The 21,295-nt window shown below is 33.9% G+C and overlaps 1 protein-coding gene across 1 annotated transcript; it reads right to left on the reverse strand.

Annotated features, from left to right (window-relative positions):
• Positions 1-9,698: 9,698 nt before the first annotated feature.
• Positions 9,699-10,758, reverse strand: LOC133300108 (ethylene-responsive transcription factor 4-like). Its single transcript, XM_061499603.1, has one exon. The coding sequence runs from the start codon at positions 10,721-10,723 to the stop codon at positions 10,010-10,012; it is 714 nt and encodes a 237-aa protein (XP_061355587.1). The 5' UTR covers positions 10,724-10,758; the 3' UTR covers positions 9,699-10,009.
• Positions 10,759-21,295: the final 10,537 nt, after the last annotated feature.

The raw sequence follows: 21,295 nt of genomic DNA on the forward strand, positions 1-21,295 counted from the left end.
TATTATCTCAATTATGCACTATCTAGAAAATTTTGATTTGATTTATAGTTAGAGATGTCGTTTTCTGAACCTAAAGCCTCGTATCATGATCAATATATTTTTGTTTGATCCTTTATTGAATAATAATATGGGATTTATTATTTTTATATTAAAATATTTGAAAATTTTATCATTTTTTTTAGATATTTGAGTATGTTTATAATTTTTTAATATAAATTATAAAATTACATATAATTACCTGGTCATGCGGTTGAACCAGTGACCCACTGGTTGAACCAGCGACCCAGTGACCCAGTACCTCGACCGAGTCAATGACCAGGCCGATTTTAATAACATTGCTCTGTAGTTTAAAATTGTCTAAAAAAAATTATATTTTTCAAGCAATGTGAATAGAAACTTATAATTTTCAAACAATGCAAAATGGCCCCTATTTAGTCTCTATTGTTTTAGAGCATGTTGGGAACAAACTCAACTATAACAATTAAGGGCCATTTTGCATTATTTAAAAATTATTGGGAATTTTTTTAAGTAATTTTAAACTCTAGAGACTAAATTAAATTTTAAGTGAAAGTATAGGGACGAAATGAGTAATTTAACCTTCAATTTTGACTTTTGAAAATCTTTACATGAATTAGTTTGCTAAAATAAGCAATAAAATAATAGATTATTCGAAATCTATCAGTCAAGATGCTAGTAGTATGTCTAAGATATTTTATAAAAAATTTCAAAGTATGAATGACAACGAAAAGGGATTACTAGTTAAAAATTAAAAAGGAGTATTTGAGCTCATGCGTATACAGAATGCAGCGTATTATTCGGATTCATTTAACTTGATGAGCCAACACACTCTGACAAATGAAGTTCACATAGTCCTGACAAAAAGAGGAAGGTACTTTTTTTAGTTAATTTTTTTATAAGACTAGGTATCTATTTGTTGTATATAACTCTGGAATCCAGCGTTTGGTTGAGGAAAATTTTTTAGAATAGTAGAGAAATGTAATAGATAGAGAAATGATTGGAAAGATAGATAAAGTGAGATAGGTAGAAAAATGTAAAAAAAAGTTGTTTGGCGAGGAAAAATTTTACTGAAAAAATTAGGTAACTTTATGAAATCAACAGTGCATTAAAAGCCAGATAATCGGTTTTCCAAAAAATCTCACCTTCAAATTGGGTTTCTAAACAGTGCGGATATCTATGTTTCTCATAAATCCAGACAAATTGGATAGATGGGTTTTTGGTGAAAAACGTTGAAACAAACATGGTATTTCTAAAAGCCATACTTGAGAAAAATAAATATCTGCTAAAAAACTCTCAACCAAACACCACCTTAAAGTTTTTATATATAATAGTGGCATTGAGATTTTGAATAGATAATCTCATGTGAACTATTTAAATTACTCATCACTAGATTAATGCTAGTGACTTAATACATTAAGATTTTTTATTAAGATGAAATGTTGGGCCAATTTATAGTTGGACTATAGCTTAATTCATTTGTGATAATGTCCGCAGTTGGGTTTCCACCCACTGACAAGTTGCATAAACATGAGGAGACTTTACTAATAGGTCTAATTTGTGTAATAATTGAATATTTAAATCTACAAGATGGGCAACCTCTAAACGAGTATCAGGTTCACTTCATGTTTTGTTCCGTAGTTTTAATTTTATGCTTTAGATATATGCTTTTGAATAAATTCAAATCAAAAGGCGCTGACAAATTGTGGGGAATATAGACCAAGTGAATGCAATCCAAGTGCTCCATCCCTGATTTCAGTGTGTTAACCAAAATAACATGCTTTTTATTCTTTACTAGAGAACCAACAATGTGAAGATTCTGTTAACTAATCTTTGTCTGACACCATTGTGTGCTAAACTGGAATCTGCAGGCATGTGACAACAGTTTCACTTTGTACTTATGATTGTATGAACGATCAAGTTATTCTATAAACTTGACTAAGTTACACATCCTCTCTTTGACCATGTGAAAACCTTGTGCTTGAGTTGGATCATGTGCTCAAATGTAAACTAGAAGCTTTATTCCCACAGAATAGGTTCTGACTTGTGAGTTTTCCATTTAAAGTCAGAATTTGTATTCTGACAATATATATATATATGCTTTGTGTGAGATCCTATATTCATTAGTCATTGGCTATAATGTGATTGGAAATTGAAAATATGCTATATAGTAAATGGAAGACTATACTTGTATTCGAATATGTGGTTGTCTTAGGTCAGAACAATTGCACTTCTCAATAAGTATAGGAAATTGGAGAGAACCATCCTAGTAGTATCAATCAACCCACTTGGGTAATGTTTATTGCTTACATTTATGCTTCTTTGTTGATTTAGGAAGAATAACAGGACCAATGTGAGGAGGTTTTGATAGTGTTTGGTCTCTGCAATCTGCATGTATTAGCACATACGCAATATATTTATGCCATATATATATATATATATATATATATATATATATATATATATATATATATATATATAATGGAAGGGATTATATTGACAAACTTTTTTTCTTACAAACTTACAAACAACACTAAGTCTCACTGGTCATACATTCTTGAATGAAGTATGACGGAACAGTGACCTAAATGCCACTGTTCCCTAAATGCCACGCCAATAGTGTTAATTTTCAATATGCTACGTGGGCAGGTTCGCTGAACACTGTAGCGAACTCAGTTTGCTGACGTGTCACGTTCTTAGTGGACACCAAATTCGCTACCTGGGGTAGCGAACTTGGTTGCAATTATTGCACCTTCACGTTTCCACTTGCCACGATGACAGGTGGCAGACATGCGAACTTCGTTGCATGTCTGCCACCTGTCATCGTGGCAAGTGGAAACGTGCAGGTGCAATAATTGCAACTAAGTTCGCTACCCCAGCGAACTTGCCCACGTGGCATACTGGGAATTAATACTGTTGGCGTGACATTTAGGTAAAAAAAATAGAGAACAGTGACATTTTGGTCACTGTTCCAAGTATGACCAGTCAGACTTATTGTGTTTTATAAGTTTGTAAGAAATTTTTTTTATGAATATAACATTCTTCGTATATAATATAAACCAGTTTGGAACAATGTGAGAAAGTTGTGGTAGAATTTGTGTCTATCCATTATGGGCAATGACGCTAGAGAATAGTGTCATATGAGTTTTGATATATCAATTTAAAGCATCCTCCAAATTCTTAATAAAGAAAGTATTATATTACAAGGTAAATTGATTGCATATCTTGTAAACAAAAAAGTTAATAGTTTTATTTATTTGATATTTTAAAAAATGTTAATAAGATTGGTTAGCTAGGATGATACAACTTTTGGAATATACTCTGGACATGCTAATGGAATCGACTCCAAGAGGCCAACATGCCTTGTTAATTATTGTACCGAAATTAACTCATTTTGGAGATAAATAATTTATTTTATTGGAAAGAAGAACTTCAATGTGAAATAACAATTTTAATCATAAGCTTAGAAGACAATCTCAATAAGAATGATATACCCATATTATTTTAGGAGCAGGATATACTTACCACCAAAAAAATTTACCACTCTTACAACTAAATTAATCACCGTTGATTCCCATCAATCTAGTATTTATAATTTATTAGAAATTAATAATTAATTAAAAAGTGTGACATAATAAATTATATTAATTTTCAATAAATTATAACCGTTAGATTGACGAAAATCAATAGTGATTAAATTGGTGGTAAGATTGATAAAAAAAAATTAGTGGTAAGTGGATCTGTTCCCTTATTTTAGTTAGATAAACTAATTTTTTTATTCTAAAAAAGTGAAACTAGTATTGGGTTTGAGAATGAAATGATCATTCCTTTTTTCTTTTTCTTTTTTGTTTTGCTTATATATAACGATGGAATGACTTTTTTTATTTTCAATCAGAATATCCTAACATGTATTATATATTCATCTTCCTTTACGTTGATTTATAGTATGTAAAGACTGATTAAAAAGCTTACCAAAAAAAAAAAAGACTGATTAAAAAAATTGATAAATGGAATGTAAATTTGTTATATTTTATTTTAAGGATGGACGGTCTATTTAAAACATTGAAAAAATGTTAGGGAGCGGAATTTTCATTTTCGGAGCCAAACGTAACATGTCAGAAGTTCATTCTCATTCACATAATTATTTTTTTTACATATCCATCGATGTTCTAAGTTTTAATAAATATAATTAATTCAATTTCAGTTTTGTGCCTCTTTACCTTCTCTAAGAATTACGATTATCAAAATTCAAATTCACTATTATTTGGACAAATAAGATTCTGAAGTTTAATTGGATTGCCACTGGACCAACAGCTCTTAGATCATAATTAATTACTTTTTCATTCTATCTAATCTCTTCTATTTAGAAAAAATATCTTATGAAATGCAATAGACAAAAAATTAAATAAATTTTACATTACACATTTCGTTTTGGGTTATATGCATATTGGATCATATAATCCGAAATGAAGAACTGTGATTTACTCTATACCAAAAAAAAAACTGTGATTTACTGGTTATTTTAGTGTCACGTGATAATCCAATAATAATAATTATTATTTACTATGATGTTTATCCATATATAGTAGATATTTATTGTTACCGTCTATTAAAATTTTAAGAACAACCAAAGTTATAATATAAATTAGAAGGGGAAGGATATATTTATAAACTTTTTGTTTACAAGCTCTTATAAATACAAACTACACTATGTCTGATCGGTCATACTTCAATCAAAAGTGTATGATCGGTCAAACTTAATGTAATTTATAAAAAAAAATTGTGAACGGATCATTTCTCAAATTAGAATATATTTGTTCCGGATTAATACCAGGTTAGATCCACTGGGTTAAAGCCCAAAGGCTAGGCATAAATTTTTCTCTCATTGTACTAGCATCATAGGCGATGAATCTGGGTCGTGGGTTAATTTAAATTCATGATCCTTTTCTGCTATGCAATACACACAATCATCCCTAACTGCGTACCAAATTACGATCACTGTAACTACCAAAGGTTATATAAATACGTACAGGAATAGTATCAAACGAGGGGGACTTCATAGTTCATATGCACTGCCTTCAACCATCCTATACCAAGCTTACATATTCTTCTAGATACTGAGACTTATACATCATCGATACTAGATCATACCCAACCTTAGTATACCCTAAACACTTAACCTATAACCCTCTTACCCTGGTGTTCACTCATAACCAATATCCAAATGTAAAATCTTACGCAATCTTCTAGAGGTGATGATTGAAAACAGCCTACAGTTTATTGTCAAAATTATATAGTTTGATGATTGTTGAGCATTAGTTCATTGAATGTACATGCATGTTCCTTTAATGTACATCCCGTATCATCCGAAGTTCCAACCACTAATATTTTGTCGTCTAGTGAACTTCCGCAGTACCAACTACCAAGTGGCGGCATGTTAGTTCAACACGATTACAGTACAGAATACTACAAATGATTCAGATTGCGTATCCAAAGAAAAGCAAATAATTCAGATTACTACTAAAATTAAAGGCAAGGGGCATATGACTACCAGAATCAAAGAACTTGGAGAGAGAAAAAAAAGTAATTATAATTAGATAATCTCTTTATTTACTAGTTTTTTAAAGTGCTATATTTGTCTTATATTACTGTAAAAAAAATTCTTATATTATAGAGACGATCATTATAAAATCCATCATTTTAAAAAAAAATGAGACGTAAATATTGATGGGTCAACTACAAAATTAAAATTTATACAGCAATATAAGATAAATAAAGTCCTTTTTTTTAAATAAGCAGCACTAAATAAAATATTTTAATAATTTTAATATTTCTAGAAAAAAAAATTTGACTTACTCTTTTGTCCAAACATATTTCAAGTAAAATAAGAAAAGATGGATAAAAAAATGATTAAATTTCTCTAGTTCACATCATTGATGTTATTACTTGGTCAAAAAATTTAATTATGAGTAAAAATTGTATTAATTATGCCGTGTGTTCCAGGATACAAAAACACTGTCCTGCCGCCCCTGGTGGCATGGTGTCTCCTAAACTTTTGATTAAAAAAGAAAAGTGCTATCTGTTACGAAAATGATGAGAAAATAAAGTACTTGGATTGCACAGTTGGACAAATCAATAGTTTATTAAATTTTCTTTATTGCCCCTCTTCCTCGTTTGAGATTTTGGATCCCAAATATTTATAAATTGGCGGTTTTGACACGTGACGGTGACCGTAACCGCGTATAGCCGCCCAGCACCGTGTCACGTGGCACCCACACTCGATCTTCTCTGGGTCCCACCGCGTTGTGACCCATCGCCAACTCTGGCGGCGAAACTTCCTTCATCTTTCCTTCACTGCGCCGTACGCATCAGGTCAATAAATCATTTTTTTAAAGTACTTTTAGAATTTTAATAAATAAAAATAAATGGTTAAATAAAAAAAATGCATGCGTGTCGGAAAGAGAGGGGAATGGAACAAAGGCGAATCGAAAGCGACGTCGTCTCCAACAGATTCCGCCGACGCACGCAACCGAAAGCGGCACCTAAATCCACCACTTTCAAAACTGATTTTGCTTCTGTTCCCTCCTTATCCCCTCATCCACTCTCTCTCTCTCTCTCTCTCTCATTTTATCTTGCTCCTTACTCTTTATTCCTATGCCTCTTTCCATTCAATTACTCGGAAGCAACCAACACCATCAAAACAGGGAGTCCTTTTATAGGGAAAATATTTGTTGGCTTAAACATCATCATTAGAGTTATGTTATTTTAAAAAGAAGATTATACGTACAACTTATTTTTATTTATAATTTTTTATAATTGTATCTTAATCGTTAATTTTTGTTAGTCAATGATTTAAATTTTTAAAAATTAAATTAATTATTAATTCACACTAAAAGACAATAGTTGATCGACGAAAATCAATGATGAAGATATAGTTATAAGAGTTTGTAAACTATTTAGATTGTAAATATAATTCCTCTTTATTTTAAATGATAAAAATATATCATAATATTTTTTATTTAAAATTTAAATTTAAAAAAAATCTCTCGCTCATCTTTTCATAATTTTCATTGTTTATATTTTTTTTCATTTAAAACGAGATAATTACATATTTTTTCGAAGGATGAATATTAAACCCTACTTTTATATATTAAAAAATGTTAATTAAATAAAAGAATTTTTTTAAAAAAAAATAAGGCACTTTTGTGCAATATTATCAAAATCAGTTCGACCCAGAACTCAGTAAATTAGTCATATAATCTGTGTGGATTATGCTTAGACATGTATCAAATCCGATTAAAACCGATTTCACTCGACTGATTGTTGTCAAAATTGGTAACCCGATCAGTTTACAAATAAATCGATGGATCATGCAATTTTTTAAAAAAAAATTAACGTCGTTTGACTTTTTTATTTCATCTACTGTACCTATTTATTACTGTCAAGTTGAAAAAGTTGTCCTTCCTTCGTTTGAATAAAAAAAAATAAAAAACTGACACATCCTTTTTTCGGAGATTGCTTCATGTGAAAGCTACCCTACCTTCATACCAGACCGCCATTGATCAATATTTTTTGTTTTCTTATAAGTATTTTGGGTCTGATGTTTGTCATTTTAAATGATACAAGTCATGTTATTTTAAGAGAGATAGATACAAACAATAAAAATCATAGGAGAGAAAGTGAGAGATTTTTTAATTTAAATTTTAAATAAAAAATATTTTCTTGTATCTATTTCTCTCTTAAAATAATATAACTTTATATTATTTAAAATAATAAATACTTTTTTCTATTTTTTATGAGAAAAAAATTATATTTTGTGCTAGATTTTGATTGGATTGTTTTCTCTTGATAGCATCAAGAGTTTAATGTTATAAACTTACGTAGATGTTAAATGTTTAAGAAAAGAACAACAATTATATATTTGTTTATTGAGAAAAGTGTGTATAATTTTAACGAAAGTAAAATTGTGTCATTTTAAATGAAAGAAAGAGATAGATAAAGAAAAAGAGAGAATGAACAAAAAAAATATAAAGGTGTGGGTCTCACCTCTTTGTAAAAGTGAAAGGATATAAATTGTGTCATTTAAAAGGATAAACAATTTTCCCTTGTTTATTTGCTTGTTGAACAATTACGTGTGAAATTTTTTATATAAGAAAATTTTGAACAAATATCATATCTTACATGTACTTGAGTATTTTTGTGAATTTTATATATAAAATACAAATTTTTATATACTTATTCAGATCATACTCATTAATTATTGAGTCATCGGTTAAACCAGTGATAGGGCGATCAACACCGGTTTAAATATGAAAACATTGCTTTTGTGGACGGCAAAAAAGAAATACACGTGTCGTTCAGCGTGTACTCAGACATTGATTAAACACGTAGCCGTCAACACTGAGCGTTTCTGTGGGCCCCAAATAGTTGGTGATTTATTTCAAGATTTGCCGTCGGTGCACTAACACCAACATTGCTAAACTCATTAATTAATGTATTACATTTTCCTCTTAATAATCCACTTCTCAGAGGATGCTATTTTGCTAGCTAATCCGCATTTGTGTGAGTCACTGTTAGCATTTAATTATTTTGTTCTAGATTTCGTTGACGAGTATCTTTATAAAGATTTATTATTTTGAAAATTTGTGTAATGTTTTTTAAATAATTGTAATAAGTAGTAAATGTTATTTATTTTTTAACAAGTAAAATATTAATTGTTTTTTAACCAGAGATATAGTAGACTTACGGGTGTCATTAAAATGACTTTAGAAACCTAATGTGCATATTTCAAAGATTATTGTATCCCACTAACTTGACAAAGTAATATATAATAATGGGTTTGCATCTTTTCAATTATTCTTAGAAAATGATGCCTTGAGATAATTAATCGCAGCATGTTTGGAATTTGAATTACGCTTGGCACAAATTCAAACTGTTTTGGAGTGTGAAATCTAAATTTAATTGTGTAATAATTATGAGTAATTATTTTTTAACATAATTTTAAGTCTCGTTAAAAATAAAAATAATCATATTTCTATTAAGAGAAACCTTGTTTTGTAGGCCATATAATCATATTTTCAATGCCCTTGCATTGAAAAATGAAAATAACTATATTTCAATTAAGCGACACCTTAATTTGTATACCATATTCAAAGCATGCCATTGCATTTTAAAGCTACGCAGGTTCATATTTTTTATTATTTAACTAGTTAGTAGCCTGCACTTTCGCTTTTTATTTTAACGTATAATTAAGATAATTAATATAAACTACTGAATTTGAGTATTGGTTAGTTTAATATAATATTGTTTTATTTAATATTTAAAAACACTTTTGAACAAATGAACTTAATAAAAAAATTTAACAAGTAATTAAAAAAAATAAAAAACACTGAAATAAAATGAATTATAGAATAATCTCATACTTTAAAGTAAGACTATGATTTATGTCTTCATACGATAAAGAGTGAAATTATTATCATTATTTAGAGCGATAATTACAGAAATATCCCAGCCAGATAGTGTCTATAATTTTTCATTTTTACAAAATTAAACTTATTTGTATACGACCCTGGAATACCTGTCTTGACAATTACGTTTTAATAGCAATAGTTATATTAATGTCATAAAAATAGATTTATACATAAGACTAAAATAAAAATTAGCCTGAATACCAGATATAGAGATTGCAGAAAACTCAAAAGAGCAAAAATTATTACATTATAAGAAAATTAACATCAGCCAGAATCACATATTAGAGGTTACAGAAAATTATAAGAGATCCAGAGAAATTCGGATCAAACTCTTTAACTTGGTTAAAAAAAAAAAACTAACTTATTTACATCAAAGGATGTAATTAACAGCCATCTTCCTCAAAATAATAAAAGATTAACCTTCGGGTAAGGGAAAAAAAAAAAAAACACTTCTGCTTTCTGCTTTGTTCTAGGTACGGTGTGAAATGTAAAAATTAAAAAAAAAAAAAAAAAAAGTTAAAAAATTAAGCGTCCATTGGCGGAGCTAAGTTAAGATCAAGATTGAGAGCAATTTTGGGCTGACAATCAACAACTGAGGATGAATCCGAGTCACTCTGGACCGCACCGCTAAACCCGGTGGTGAACTCGACCGGTCCCGGTTCGAACCGGACAGGAAAACGCTGGCTCAGAAACTCTGCTCGACCAGCCGGGTCAAGAAAGAAAACCGGGCGTACGGGAGTCACCATGCCATCAACCGCACTTCCACCACCTCCGCCGCCAAACGCCACGAGTTGCGGCTGCAGCTGGAGAAACGGGAACCGATCCATAACCGCGCCGGCAACGTCACGTCGGCGCGTGACCTCACGCTCCGGAGTGGACGACTCAACGGTGCTGCTCTGGCTAGGGCTCTGGTTGTTGTTGTTGTTAACATGGTGGTTGAGGTTTTCTTTGGTATCAGAAGGATGAGGAGGAGGAGGGAAGTTGGTCTTAGCCTTAGGGCCACGAAACTGCCTCGCGGCGGCGTCGTAAGCTCTAGCGGCTTCCTCGGCGGTGTCGAAGGTGCCGAGCCAGACGCGGCTCTTCTTGCCTGGATCTCTGATCTCGGCGGCGTAACGTCCCCATGGTCTCTTCCGTACACCTCTAAAGTGAACCTCGATGGCGCCATTGCAAGGCTTCTTGTTCTTCACACTCATCTTCTCCTTCACAGCCATGGATGATGATGATGAAGGGTTTCGCATATCCAAAACGATAACAGAGCAGTTACGTGTGTAGTGAGTGGTGTGATGGTGTCAAAGCCAAGGGTGGGTTATATATAACAGTTTTTTTTTTTTAGTTTAATTTTAATTAATTAATTAATTAAAAAATAGAAAAATTTGTGATTTGTGAGAAAGTGAGTGAGAGAGAGAGAGAGAGGAAGGTGGAGTCAAAGAAGGTTATATGAGTGTGTTGGAGAGACGCCGCCCAAAGGAAAATTGGAGATAACGGTGTTTTTGGTTAAGAGGGTTACGTGGCACGCGGGAATTTCGAGACAAGCGGCGAGGCTGGGGCTTCATGCGTGCCGGCTTTTTTAACCTAATGGGCCGTTTTTTCGGCTCACCTTCTTCACCATGTACGTCTATCACACGCGCTTACTTTTTAATACGCAAGTGTTGGTACGCGCTTTTGATGAATAGGAGAAGTGTTTTGGGATTTTTGGATAGCAATGACCGAGTCTAAGTTTTGTAACAAGTGTCAGTGTTGATGGCTACATGGCCGTCTCGTTCTCTCACTCTCTCTCTCTCTCTTATAATTTCATTTGTTACTTTTGAATCGTTCTTTGAGACATTTTGGTGAACGGGGAGTGAAACCTGACCAGTGAGAGCGTGTACACGCGTCATTGTCCTCCTCTTGACGCGTCCTTTGAAAACTTGGAAACCCGTCCCTTTCATCTTTTTTTCTTGTTTCGGTGCCAGCCATCCGCACCCAAAATCGCGTCTCTGTCCCTCTCGCTTTCGTTAAATAACGAAAGACCATGTGTGTGTAATGTGTGTGGTGTGTGACTCACTTTCGTGTTTTTTTACCACGACACAACAACTAGCGTGGTGGGAACCCCACGCTTTTTGTTTTTTTAGTTCTTGACCGCAGGATCTGGGAGAGGGAACGGAACGGATGCGTAGAGAGCGTGATTGTTTGATTTGATGGTGGGCCAAATCCTGCTGAAATTATGCGCTTAAAAAAGGCCTTACACCAAGAAACTGCGTCTGAAATTGTCATTAGTGGATGGTGCTTAAAAAGGGAACGTAGGTTAATAGAGTGGTTTAAGAAAGTAAACTTATTTCCTTCACTTTTCAAAATTTTCCCTTTCTTACTCCCAAACACGGACGGACTGGTTAGTTGACATTCTGCAATATTTACAGGGGCAGCTAATCTAACAAAGCTGCTTATATCTAAACCAACATATTATTATTATTATTATTATTATTAAATGATAAAAGCCTTAAAGTGTGGGATTTTTCCTTGATAAAAGGCTTATTACACAGAACCAATATGTTATTACCAAAATCACATAATTAATTATAGTTGGAGAAAAAAATGTAATGTTTGAAAAATAAATATGTAACTAATAAAAAATGTAATATTTTTGTTGTTACTGCAGATAAGTTATCTGTATTTACTCCCAAAACGACGTCAATTTGGTATTGAAATATTAAAAAATTATAATTATAAAGACTATTATAATCTTGAAATAAATTAAAATTATAAAAACACATTGATTTTCGTCCCAAAACAACGTCGTTTTAAGCTCAATGCAGATAACTTATCTGTATTTACTGCAGAAAAAATGAACCCATATAATAAAAAAAAATTTACATCTCTTATTTCATAAGTCGTTTTACATTAACACGGTGTCATTTTGCATTTTTTTTTATAGAAATTATAGTACTATAATCGTAAACAAATGATAAAAAATAAAATATAAGGGGATATGTGTGTAAGTGTATGAGGAATTGAGGATGATATGACTTAGTCACCTTTGCGAAATTAGTAGCGTGATGTTACTTTTAATAGTCTATAAGTGTCTACTTTCATAATTATAATCTACAAGTTTCCTTTCTGTTTTTTGGGCTGTTTGTTAAGTATACTAAAAAAAACAAAAGGATAGCCCAATACGGGCAAAGACAAACTGGGATTGGTCCTATCTCAGTTGAAACTAGCTAGCTGGTCGGTTACCCCATTCTTCATTTAGACCACCTAAAGTAAAATGAATGTAAATAGGAGAACTCAAAACTAATTAAAAGTAGAAAATAGGAAATTTTGCATAACAATCTTCGGGAGAAAAAATTACGCACAATAAAGTGTTTAAATCTTCTTAAAGAAGGGTTTAATTCACAAAATTCAATAAATGAAAATAAGTAATATCCAAATAAAATAACAACTACTCAAGAAAGACTAACACACTCGGGCCAATTCAAATTGGCCTGCATAAAAAAAAATTGTTATAAAAAAAAAAAAAAAAATTGGCCTGCATCAATTTTATTCTAATATTTCGGCCAATACTGAATCCAACCAAGCAATGAAAAGGTTTAACTCAACTATTTTTATTTGAAGTATTAAGAGAGGAAAAGTAATCTCATCTTAAAGTGTAAGTCTTGACAAGGCTTCCAATAACATATATAAACAATCAACAAGTGAAAGATCACAGATAAGAATCAAAACCAATACCTTTATATCAACCCAGTTTGATCCTGTTGATTGAGCCAACCTCATTGTAAATTTAACCCGGTTCTAATGTCAAGTAAAATAGGACGATTGATGGTGATAGATAGAAATATTCTAAAATGGTATATTAAGGCTCGAAATTGAAACTAAAAAGTTAAAAAAATATACAATTTTTTTTGGGGATAATTACTGATAATGTTGTATTAAGGACCATATATTATTTTAACTTTATGAACATCAATGGCTCCTAAACCTATTGTAAGAAATTCATGTACCCTTCACCTAGCTAGCTCTTTCCGTGATAACTTATTTATCTTCCTAATATATTGCTGCCAATTCATCATTCCATGAAAAGAACAAAATACGTTGTGTTAGAAATCGATCATTCCAAGAAGGTTACATTTTCTAATCATATATGGTTGCAAGATTTTGTTGTAACAATGGAGACGGAGTAAGATTTAATTTTATTAGCTACACATGCTATTAATTACACCAAATAAAATAATTTTTTTTCTTGTAATATAAATCATGTATAATTTGAGAGAGCATCTAATAGTAATTTGGTTGGAACATGCTTACATACATCGAATTATTACAAATTGAGGGCATTGCTAACAATGTAGGCTTTTGTCAAGCTATGCTTCTGCTTCCCGATAAGGATTTTTCATATTCATAAGAATTCTTTAGATCAATTCATAAGTTCCTTGTTTAAAAATTTAGTTATTTATTGTTCAACAATACCTGTTGTAGGTTAACCAGTTGGTATGAAAGAATTGGTTTTATTGTGGTTTTTTTGTTGACCTTTTTATTCCCGAAGATGGGCTTAGCAGGATAAAAGTTGTATTGTGTCATGGGAACAATATTCCAAGGCCCCGACTCACAGAGTGTCCATGTCCAATCTATTGTCCTTACTTGTGAAGGAGCCCAAACCACCAAAGCTCCTTATCCAAATTGTCACACAACTAGTCCTCTGTTGGATAGAATCAAAATGGGTTGGTTCAAGTGGTACATATTTGATTTTATTTAAGCAAAATTTTGGGTTCAAGTATTTATTGAGATACATAAAACTATTAATGTAGTCTCACTCAACAGCGTAGGTGGACCTGTGCATTGTCCACCCTTCAAGTCCAATGGGCTCTCGTGAACCCTCACCGCCCTCCCACTTTCTTTCTAATGAAATTTCAACACTTTAAATGAGTAGGTGGGCCCTGTGCGTAAAAAATTGTCTCCCGTAAAAAAATAAATGTGATTTATCAAAAAAAAAGAAGAAGATCTAACCGATAGCACTAACCGATAGCGCTGCTATACGTACAACAATCTACCATAGGAGAATATCTTTGGTACTACAGATGTAGCGAAAACTCGGTGCATCTTCCACTTATTTTATGACACGTGCCTTATTTTATGTCAAATTATTCTCTCTCCTAAGTGGAAGATGCAACGAATTTACGGTGCACCAGTATCACCAAAGAAATTTTCCTACCATAGCGTCATATCTACACCTTTATCTTCCCACACTAAGTCTTCGGCAGGAAGTCCTAACCATTAGAAAAGGACATGAGAGATGTGCACTCCCTAATGCTAGGTGTCTCCAGTGGATGCTAGGAGTTGGTGTACTTGGAATGACTAGTCAGAGCGAAAAGGACGAAGGAGGAACACATGAAATATGTTGTAGATCTTTGAAAAAGGTGAAAGCTTGAGCCCGTAAGTCATAAGACCCACTAATTTCAACACTTTAAATGACCCATAATAGCAAAGGGCGACATTATGGGATGACCAAAAGGATTGATCGAAAGTTGGTGGTATGGTTGCAACTTCAACGAAATAAGCTCTTCGACGACAAATGAACTAACTTCAACGAAATAAGCTTTTCTTAAGTTTTCTTTCAATGTATGGAGTATGGACGCTTTAGTGGTCAAATCAAAGTCAATCCCTTCATTGGCAGAGGAACCTAGGCATTAGGCAACAAGATTCAGCGGTGGTCTGCCATAAATGACTTTATAAGGAGTTAAACCAGTAACATCATAGACTATATGGTCTTCTAGTGGTACTCAGCCTAACTGAGATACCAGACCATTTAGCCGGATGTTCATGGGCAAAGGTGGTGAGGTAAGATTCGACACATCTATTTACCCTCTGTGTTTGTCCATCCGTACAAGGAACTGAATAGAGTTTGGTGCCTTGCAAGTTGAAAATGGTACGCCAAAAATCACTTAAAAACACAAGTTTATGTCAAATACAATCGGCTGAGGAAGACCATTTAATTTACCAACTTGATCCTAGAGGAGTTGAGCAATACTATGGATTGAAATATAATATCCTCATATATAAATTATCATAAGCTAAACTCAAAAAATATATAAATCAAGCATAAATTATCATAAACAAAATTTCAAGACATTCTACATGGAATGTTTTCTTTAATGATTATTAGGTAAATGATATTTTATCATTACCATATTAATTTTTACCATTGGCATGTTAGTATTTTTCCTATAAATAAAGGCTAGAAGAACCATTAGCCATCACTTCAAAACTAAGAGAAATCAAGGAGCGGAGGGTCTCGAAAAATTTAGAGAAAATTTTACTAAGAAAAAAGGTGAGAAAAAGAAAGGAATTTTAAAGTGAAGAAGGTTGATAATAAGAAAAGTAAAAATAAATGATAAGATATGATAACTTCCTTTTTTCTTTTAAAATATAAACTTGGAATAGTCGAGGTAAAGGAAGAAGAAGAAGGTGAAAATGACTTTTGCATATTTTGTGCCTGAGGATATTGATTGGGTTGAAACTATGAAGTGTCAACCACATTGTTGGCAGCTATATGGGTATCATTAAAGTCCATTCGTAAGAATCATAAAGGTCCTAGTGGAAGCTGGTATTCCTCATGACTTGGTCAACATTATTCGCTTTTGTATTTCTTCTACTCGTTTTCAGGTCTTATGGAACGGTGGTAGGTATAAGAGTTTCTCTCCTTCGAGAGGTATTCGACAAGGGGACCCTATCTCGCCTTACATCTTCGTCTTGTGCATGGACAAGCTTTCCCACCTGATCTCTCAAGCGGTTCTCGACAGCACCTGGAAACCTTTGAAAGTTGGTAGAACTGGTCCCCCAATATCCCACTTGATGTTCGCTGATGATTTGGTTTTATTCGGGGAAGCCACGCTTATGCAATTAGACTGTATGTTGAACTGCCTTCGTAACTTATGTGACACTTTTGGCCAGCTAGTTAGTATTGAAAAATCCTTGATCTACTTCTCTAAGAATATTGACCAGGGCCTCAAATCCGATATCATCCAGGCTAGTGGGTTTAAGCACGTTGATTCCATGGGTCTGTACCTAGGATCTATGCTGAACCATGGCAGGGGAAGACGCAAGAACTTTACTAGAATTCTAGATCGAGTTAAAATGAGACTCACTAACTGGAAAAGAAGCCTGCTCTCTCTTGCGGGTCGTACCACGCTAGCAAAATCGGTGATCAGTACAATTCCCAGCTACCAAATGCAACATGATTCTTTACCTGTGTCCATCTGCGATGATATTGAACAATTACAGCGCGGTTTCATCTGGGGGATACTGAGGATAAGAGGAAAGTGCACCTAGTCTCTTGGAAGATATTGTGTAAACCCACCTATGCTGGCGGGTGGGGATTTTGAACTTAAGGCATCACAATGACACGTTCCTTTGCAAGGTTGTTAGCCAAATTCTTAACAATGAGGACGTTCTGTGGGTGCAATCTCTGCTTGGAAAATATGCGAGGAGGTTGGATATCAGACGACAGGTCAAAAGTTATAGCCATGACTCTAACCTCTGGAAGGGCCTATGCAGAATCTGGAAGACTGTTTTGGATAACCTTACTTGGGACGTGGGAAATGAGAAAGACATTCTATTCTGGAGTGATAACTGGACCCTCCTGGACACAACCCTCGACAGACTTGCCCTGTGTCCCACAAATCAGATGGATTGGAATACTAAGGTGGTGGACCTTAGGGACAGCGTCACAGGAAGTTGGGACCTGGACACCCTCACTAGAATTCTGCCCTTCGACGTAGTTGAGCATATTAGGGCCATTATTCCACCGTGCGATGGCAGAGGGCAGGATCAAATGATATGAAGGAATAAACTTTCTCCAGGTGGAGTGGTTAAGTATGCTTATAAGTTAATTATGGGCGATGATTCCATGACCCATGATAATCTTTGGAGAACTGTGTGGAAGTGGAGAGGGCCTCAAAGGATTAAAACCTTCACCTGGATGGTGCTTCACGACCGCCTTCTCACCAGAGACAATACTTCTAAGTGGGGGGGACCCAGCAGCTGCCATTCCTGCCCTAGCACTGTGGAAGACCTCTCGCATGTTCTTAGGAATTGTCCCAAAGCGTTGATCGTTTGGAAAACGTGGTTTGCCGGTAACCTTCCCTGGGACTTCCTCTCCATGCCTCTGGAAGAGTGGCTTAGGAAAAATATTACTCATGGATGGAGTCATGCTCAAGTCCTAAACTGGCGTGACATTTTCTTCACTTTCATCTGGTTTTTATGGGTTTGGAGGAACAATGAAGTACATGATTCCAACTATCATCGTCCTTTTGATCCCATATTCTTAACCTCCTATATTATTGACTTCTCTCGGGCGGGTTTGCACCAGGCTGGCCGTTCCTCTAGTCATCCTGTTTCCCCTAGAGTGCAGTGGATAGCTCCCCCTCATGGTGCTTGGAAATTGAATGTTGATGCTGCTTTCAAGAAGAACTCTAACAATGCCTACTGTGGGGGTCTGATTAGGAATGACGAAGGAGATTGGATTGCAGGTTATACTTATAATATTGGTATTTTCCCCCCTCTAACAGCTGAATATTGGGCCATCTTAAAAGGGCTTCAGCTAGCGTGGTATATGCATGGCCAAGATATCATTGTTGAGAGCAACTCTCTTAGTGCTATTTAGGCCATTTCGAAAGCTAACAAGAACTGCGACTCCAATACCTTTGTGCAAAGCATCCTCCAGTGGGGTGACAAGAACTGGAATCTTTCCTTCCAGCATGTTAGAAGAGATGGGAATAGATGTGCTGACTGGATCGCGAAATTTGCTACCCATGCTAGTGTGAGTGGCCAGTTTCTTGATTCCTGCCCTCTTGGCTTAAGTCATCTTCTGTGTTATGATAAAACCTTATTAGTTAGTTAGTTTGTTGCTTTTCTTTGGGCCCTTGGCCCCTCCTTTGTACTTAAAAAAAAAAGAATCATAAAACTCAGATAATTGCATTGGAAGTGAAAAATAGGAAGGAATAAATTAGTTTTCGCATATGCTACTCTAAGGTAGGGGAAGAAAGGGAAATGAGATTCTGCATATATTAAGCCTGAAAAATTTGAATGGGTTGACAATGTGGAGGCAACTAAATTGGTGGAAAAATGTGGTTTTACACGTAGAGCATCTTGATTGGACTCAATATGTGGAGTACTAACCACATTCGTGGACAAGTGAGTTTGCATATACTGACTCTGAAAAAGTTGATTGGGTTTACATTGTGGAGTGGCAACAACATTTGTTGATATTGTAACTTCTTCAGTGTCTTGCCTTTCCTTCTAACGCTTAGTGTTGTAATTCTTACATAGATACCAATCATCTAACTGCATTTACACACACACACTCAGACACACACATATATATATATAGGGTAAAGTGTGTGTCATTTTAAAGGATGTAAAGTTGTGTCATTTTAATAGAGAGAAAGAGATAAATAAAGGTGGAGAGAAAGTTGAAAAAAATTAAAGGTGTGGATCCCACCTTTTTATGAGAGTGAAATGATATAAATTGTGTTATTTGAAAGGATAAACATTTTTCCTATATATATATAGCTTATCGTTTATCAAGCTTGAGATAATCTTATCTCTGGCTACTAAATCATAACCGTACAAAGATGGATCAATGATGATAAAGGAAAAAAAGAGAAAAAGGGAATCATAATCATTCAAATGTGAATCAATTAATATAAGGAAATAAATAAATAAAACGACGTAGTTTTGGGGTAGCCGGAGATAAATTTATCTCAAACTGCTTGAGAAATATTTTTCCTACATATATATATAAGGTTCGCTTTTTCTGCAGTTAATGCAGATAAGTTATCTGCAGTAAGTCCAATACGACGTCGTTTTGGGGCGGAAATCATGGTGTTTTTATAATTTTAATTTATTTCAAGGTTATAATAGTCTTTATATTTATAATTTTTTTAAGATTTCAATACCAAAACCAGTGTTTAAAAACCCAGCCCGGCCATCAACCCGGCCGAGGTCAGGGGTCACGGAGTCACGGGTTCAACCGGAGGGTCAAGGGGTCACTACGCTGACCCGGTTTTATATATTAAAAATTTATAAATATATATCCTATATGAAAATATTAAAAACTAAACCACCAATCATCAAAGATCCAAAATATGCTTAACATAATTCACCAATTACAACCACAAGTCAATATTACACAACCTAATTAAAGGATCAAAATACCAAAGTACAAAACTCGTATTCTAATGGGGTCACTATGTTGACTCGGTTCTGCCTCTTTTAAGAAGGTCACTGACAAAGGAAAATTTCAATGAAGTAAGAATGAGTTTTTGTTTTTCATCAACGACGGTAAGGATTTCATTTAAATGGGTAAAATTCTTTCCTTTTCTAGAAGATTCACGGCAGCGAGGTCAAGATTGAAGACATCCACATCGCTTGGAAAGAAGAGAATGATTAGATTTAAGTTTGTAAACATTTTTTTTTTAATAAACAACGTTATTTCTTGGAATTTTTTCTAAAAAAAAAATGCAGTGACCCCCTCTGACCCGGGAGTTACTGAAACCCGGCCGAGTTTTAGGGGTCGGAGGGGTCGATGTGCATATAGGGTCAGGGTTGACCCGGGTCAACCCGGGGGGCGGGGCAGGGTTTTAAAACACTGACCAAAATGACGTTGTTTTGGGAATAAATGCAGATAACTTATCTGCAGTAACTACAGAAATATTTTTCCCATATCTATATATATAAAAGTTATTAACATGCAATAAATTAAAGAATATCTATTATAGATATTCATCAAAATTGAAGTCTTATGAATATTTTACCATGCAAGGACGAGCTGTAATTAAACTTGTAAGATTTTTCGATTTTTCAACTATGAACTCTTGCATAATCCAATTGGTTTTCACTACATCTTTCACTCTATCTATAAGAATTTTTTGGTATATGTGGGTGTGGAACGTTGTCTTTGGAATATAAGGTTTCATCCTTATTGGAAAACATAGTGGCCTTATGCAATTAATCAACCAACTCATTGATTGATGAAATTAAAAACTTATCCTTCATCGTTATGGCAATTAGCGCCCTATAATCAATACAAAATCGCCATGTCTCATCCTTCTTCTTAACAAATAGTATAGGCTAGGCGAACTGAATGAGGATTTCTTGGGACGGATAACCCCATATCAAGGCATCTCACTCACCAATTTTTCAATCTTATTCTTTGGATAATGACAATAACGTTAAGGCCTTAGTTGGATTGGCTTAACATCTAGTATTAAGGCCCGTTTGGTACACCTGATAAGAAGAGCATCATAGGATAAACTATCATATCCTACTTTTATCCAATGTTTGGTAAACCAATGAGATATGATAAAGTTATCCTATTTGCTAATTTTATCCTTCCTAGAAGCGGATAACATAACCTAAGGGGTAGGCTGAGTTACGTTTTAGTCGGATGGGATAAGAAAAATAAGTGGTATTCTCTATCATTGGTCAATGAAAACACCATTATATCATGGAATTAGGATTTTTAGGGGGGAAATAAAGGGGATTTGGTAGTAAGAGAAAGAAAAAGAAGGGGAAGAATTTCTAAATACTCGTATGTATTCTCATTTTTATTCCCAAAACTATACATTGTATCTCAATTTCATGTGAAATTAAAATGCTATTACAGAAGCAGAATTACCCACTATAAAATCACTTAAGTGGGTGGCCTAATAATCCTTATCTGCTTAGGTCCACTAGTTGCATTGAATCGTCGGCCGTAACATAAACACTCCCCCATTTGCCTATTAGAAAAAACCACCATCAAGAATTGTTGCTTAAAACTTAGGGAAATAGTTATATCA

The sequence above is a fragment of the Gastrolobium bilobum genome, unplaced genomic scaffold (assembly GCF_033153095.1).
Source record: "Gastrolobium bilobum isolate Gb01-03AN ecotype WA unplaced genomic scaffold, APGP_CSIRO_Gbil_v1 utg13108, whole genome shotgun sequence".
Taxonomy (NCBI): Eukaryota; Viridiplantae; Streptophyta; class Magnoliopsida; order Fabales; family Fabaceae; genus Gastrolobium; species Gastrolobium bilobum.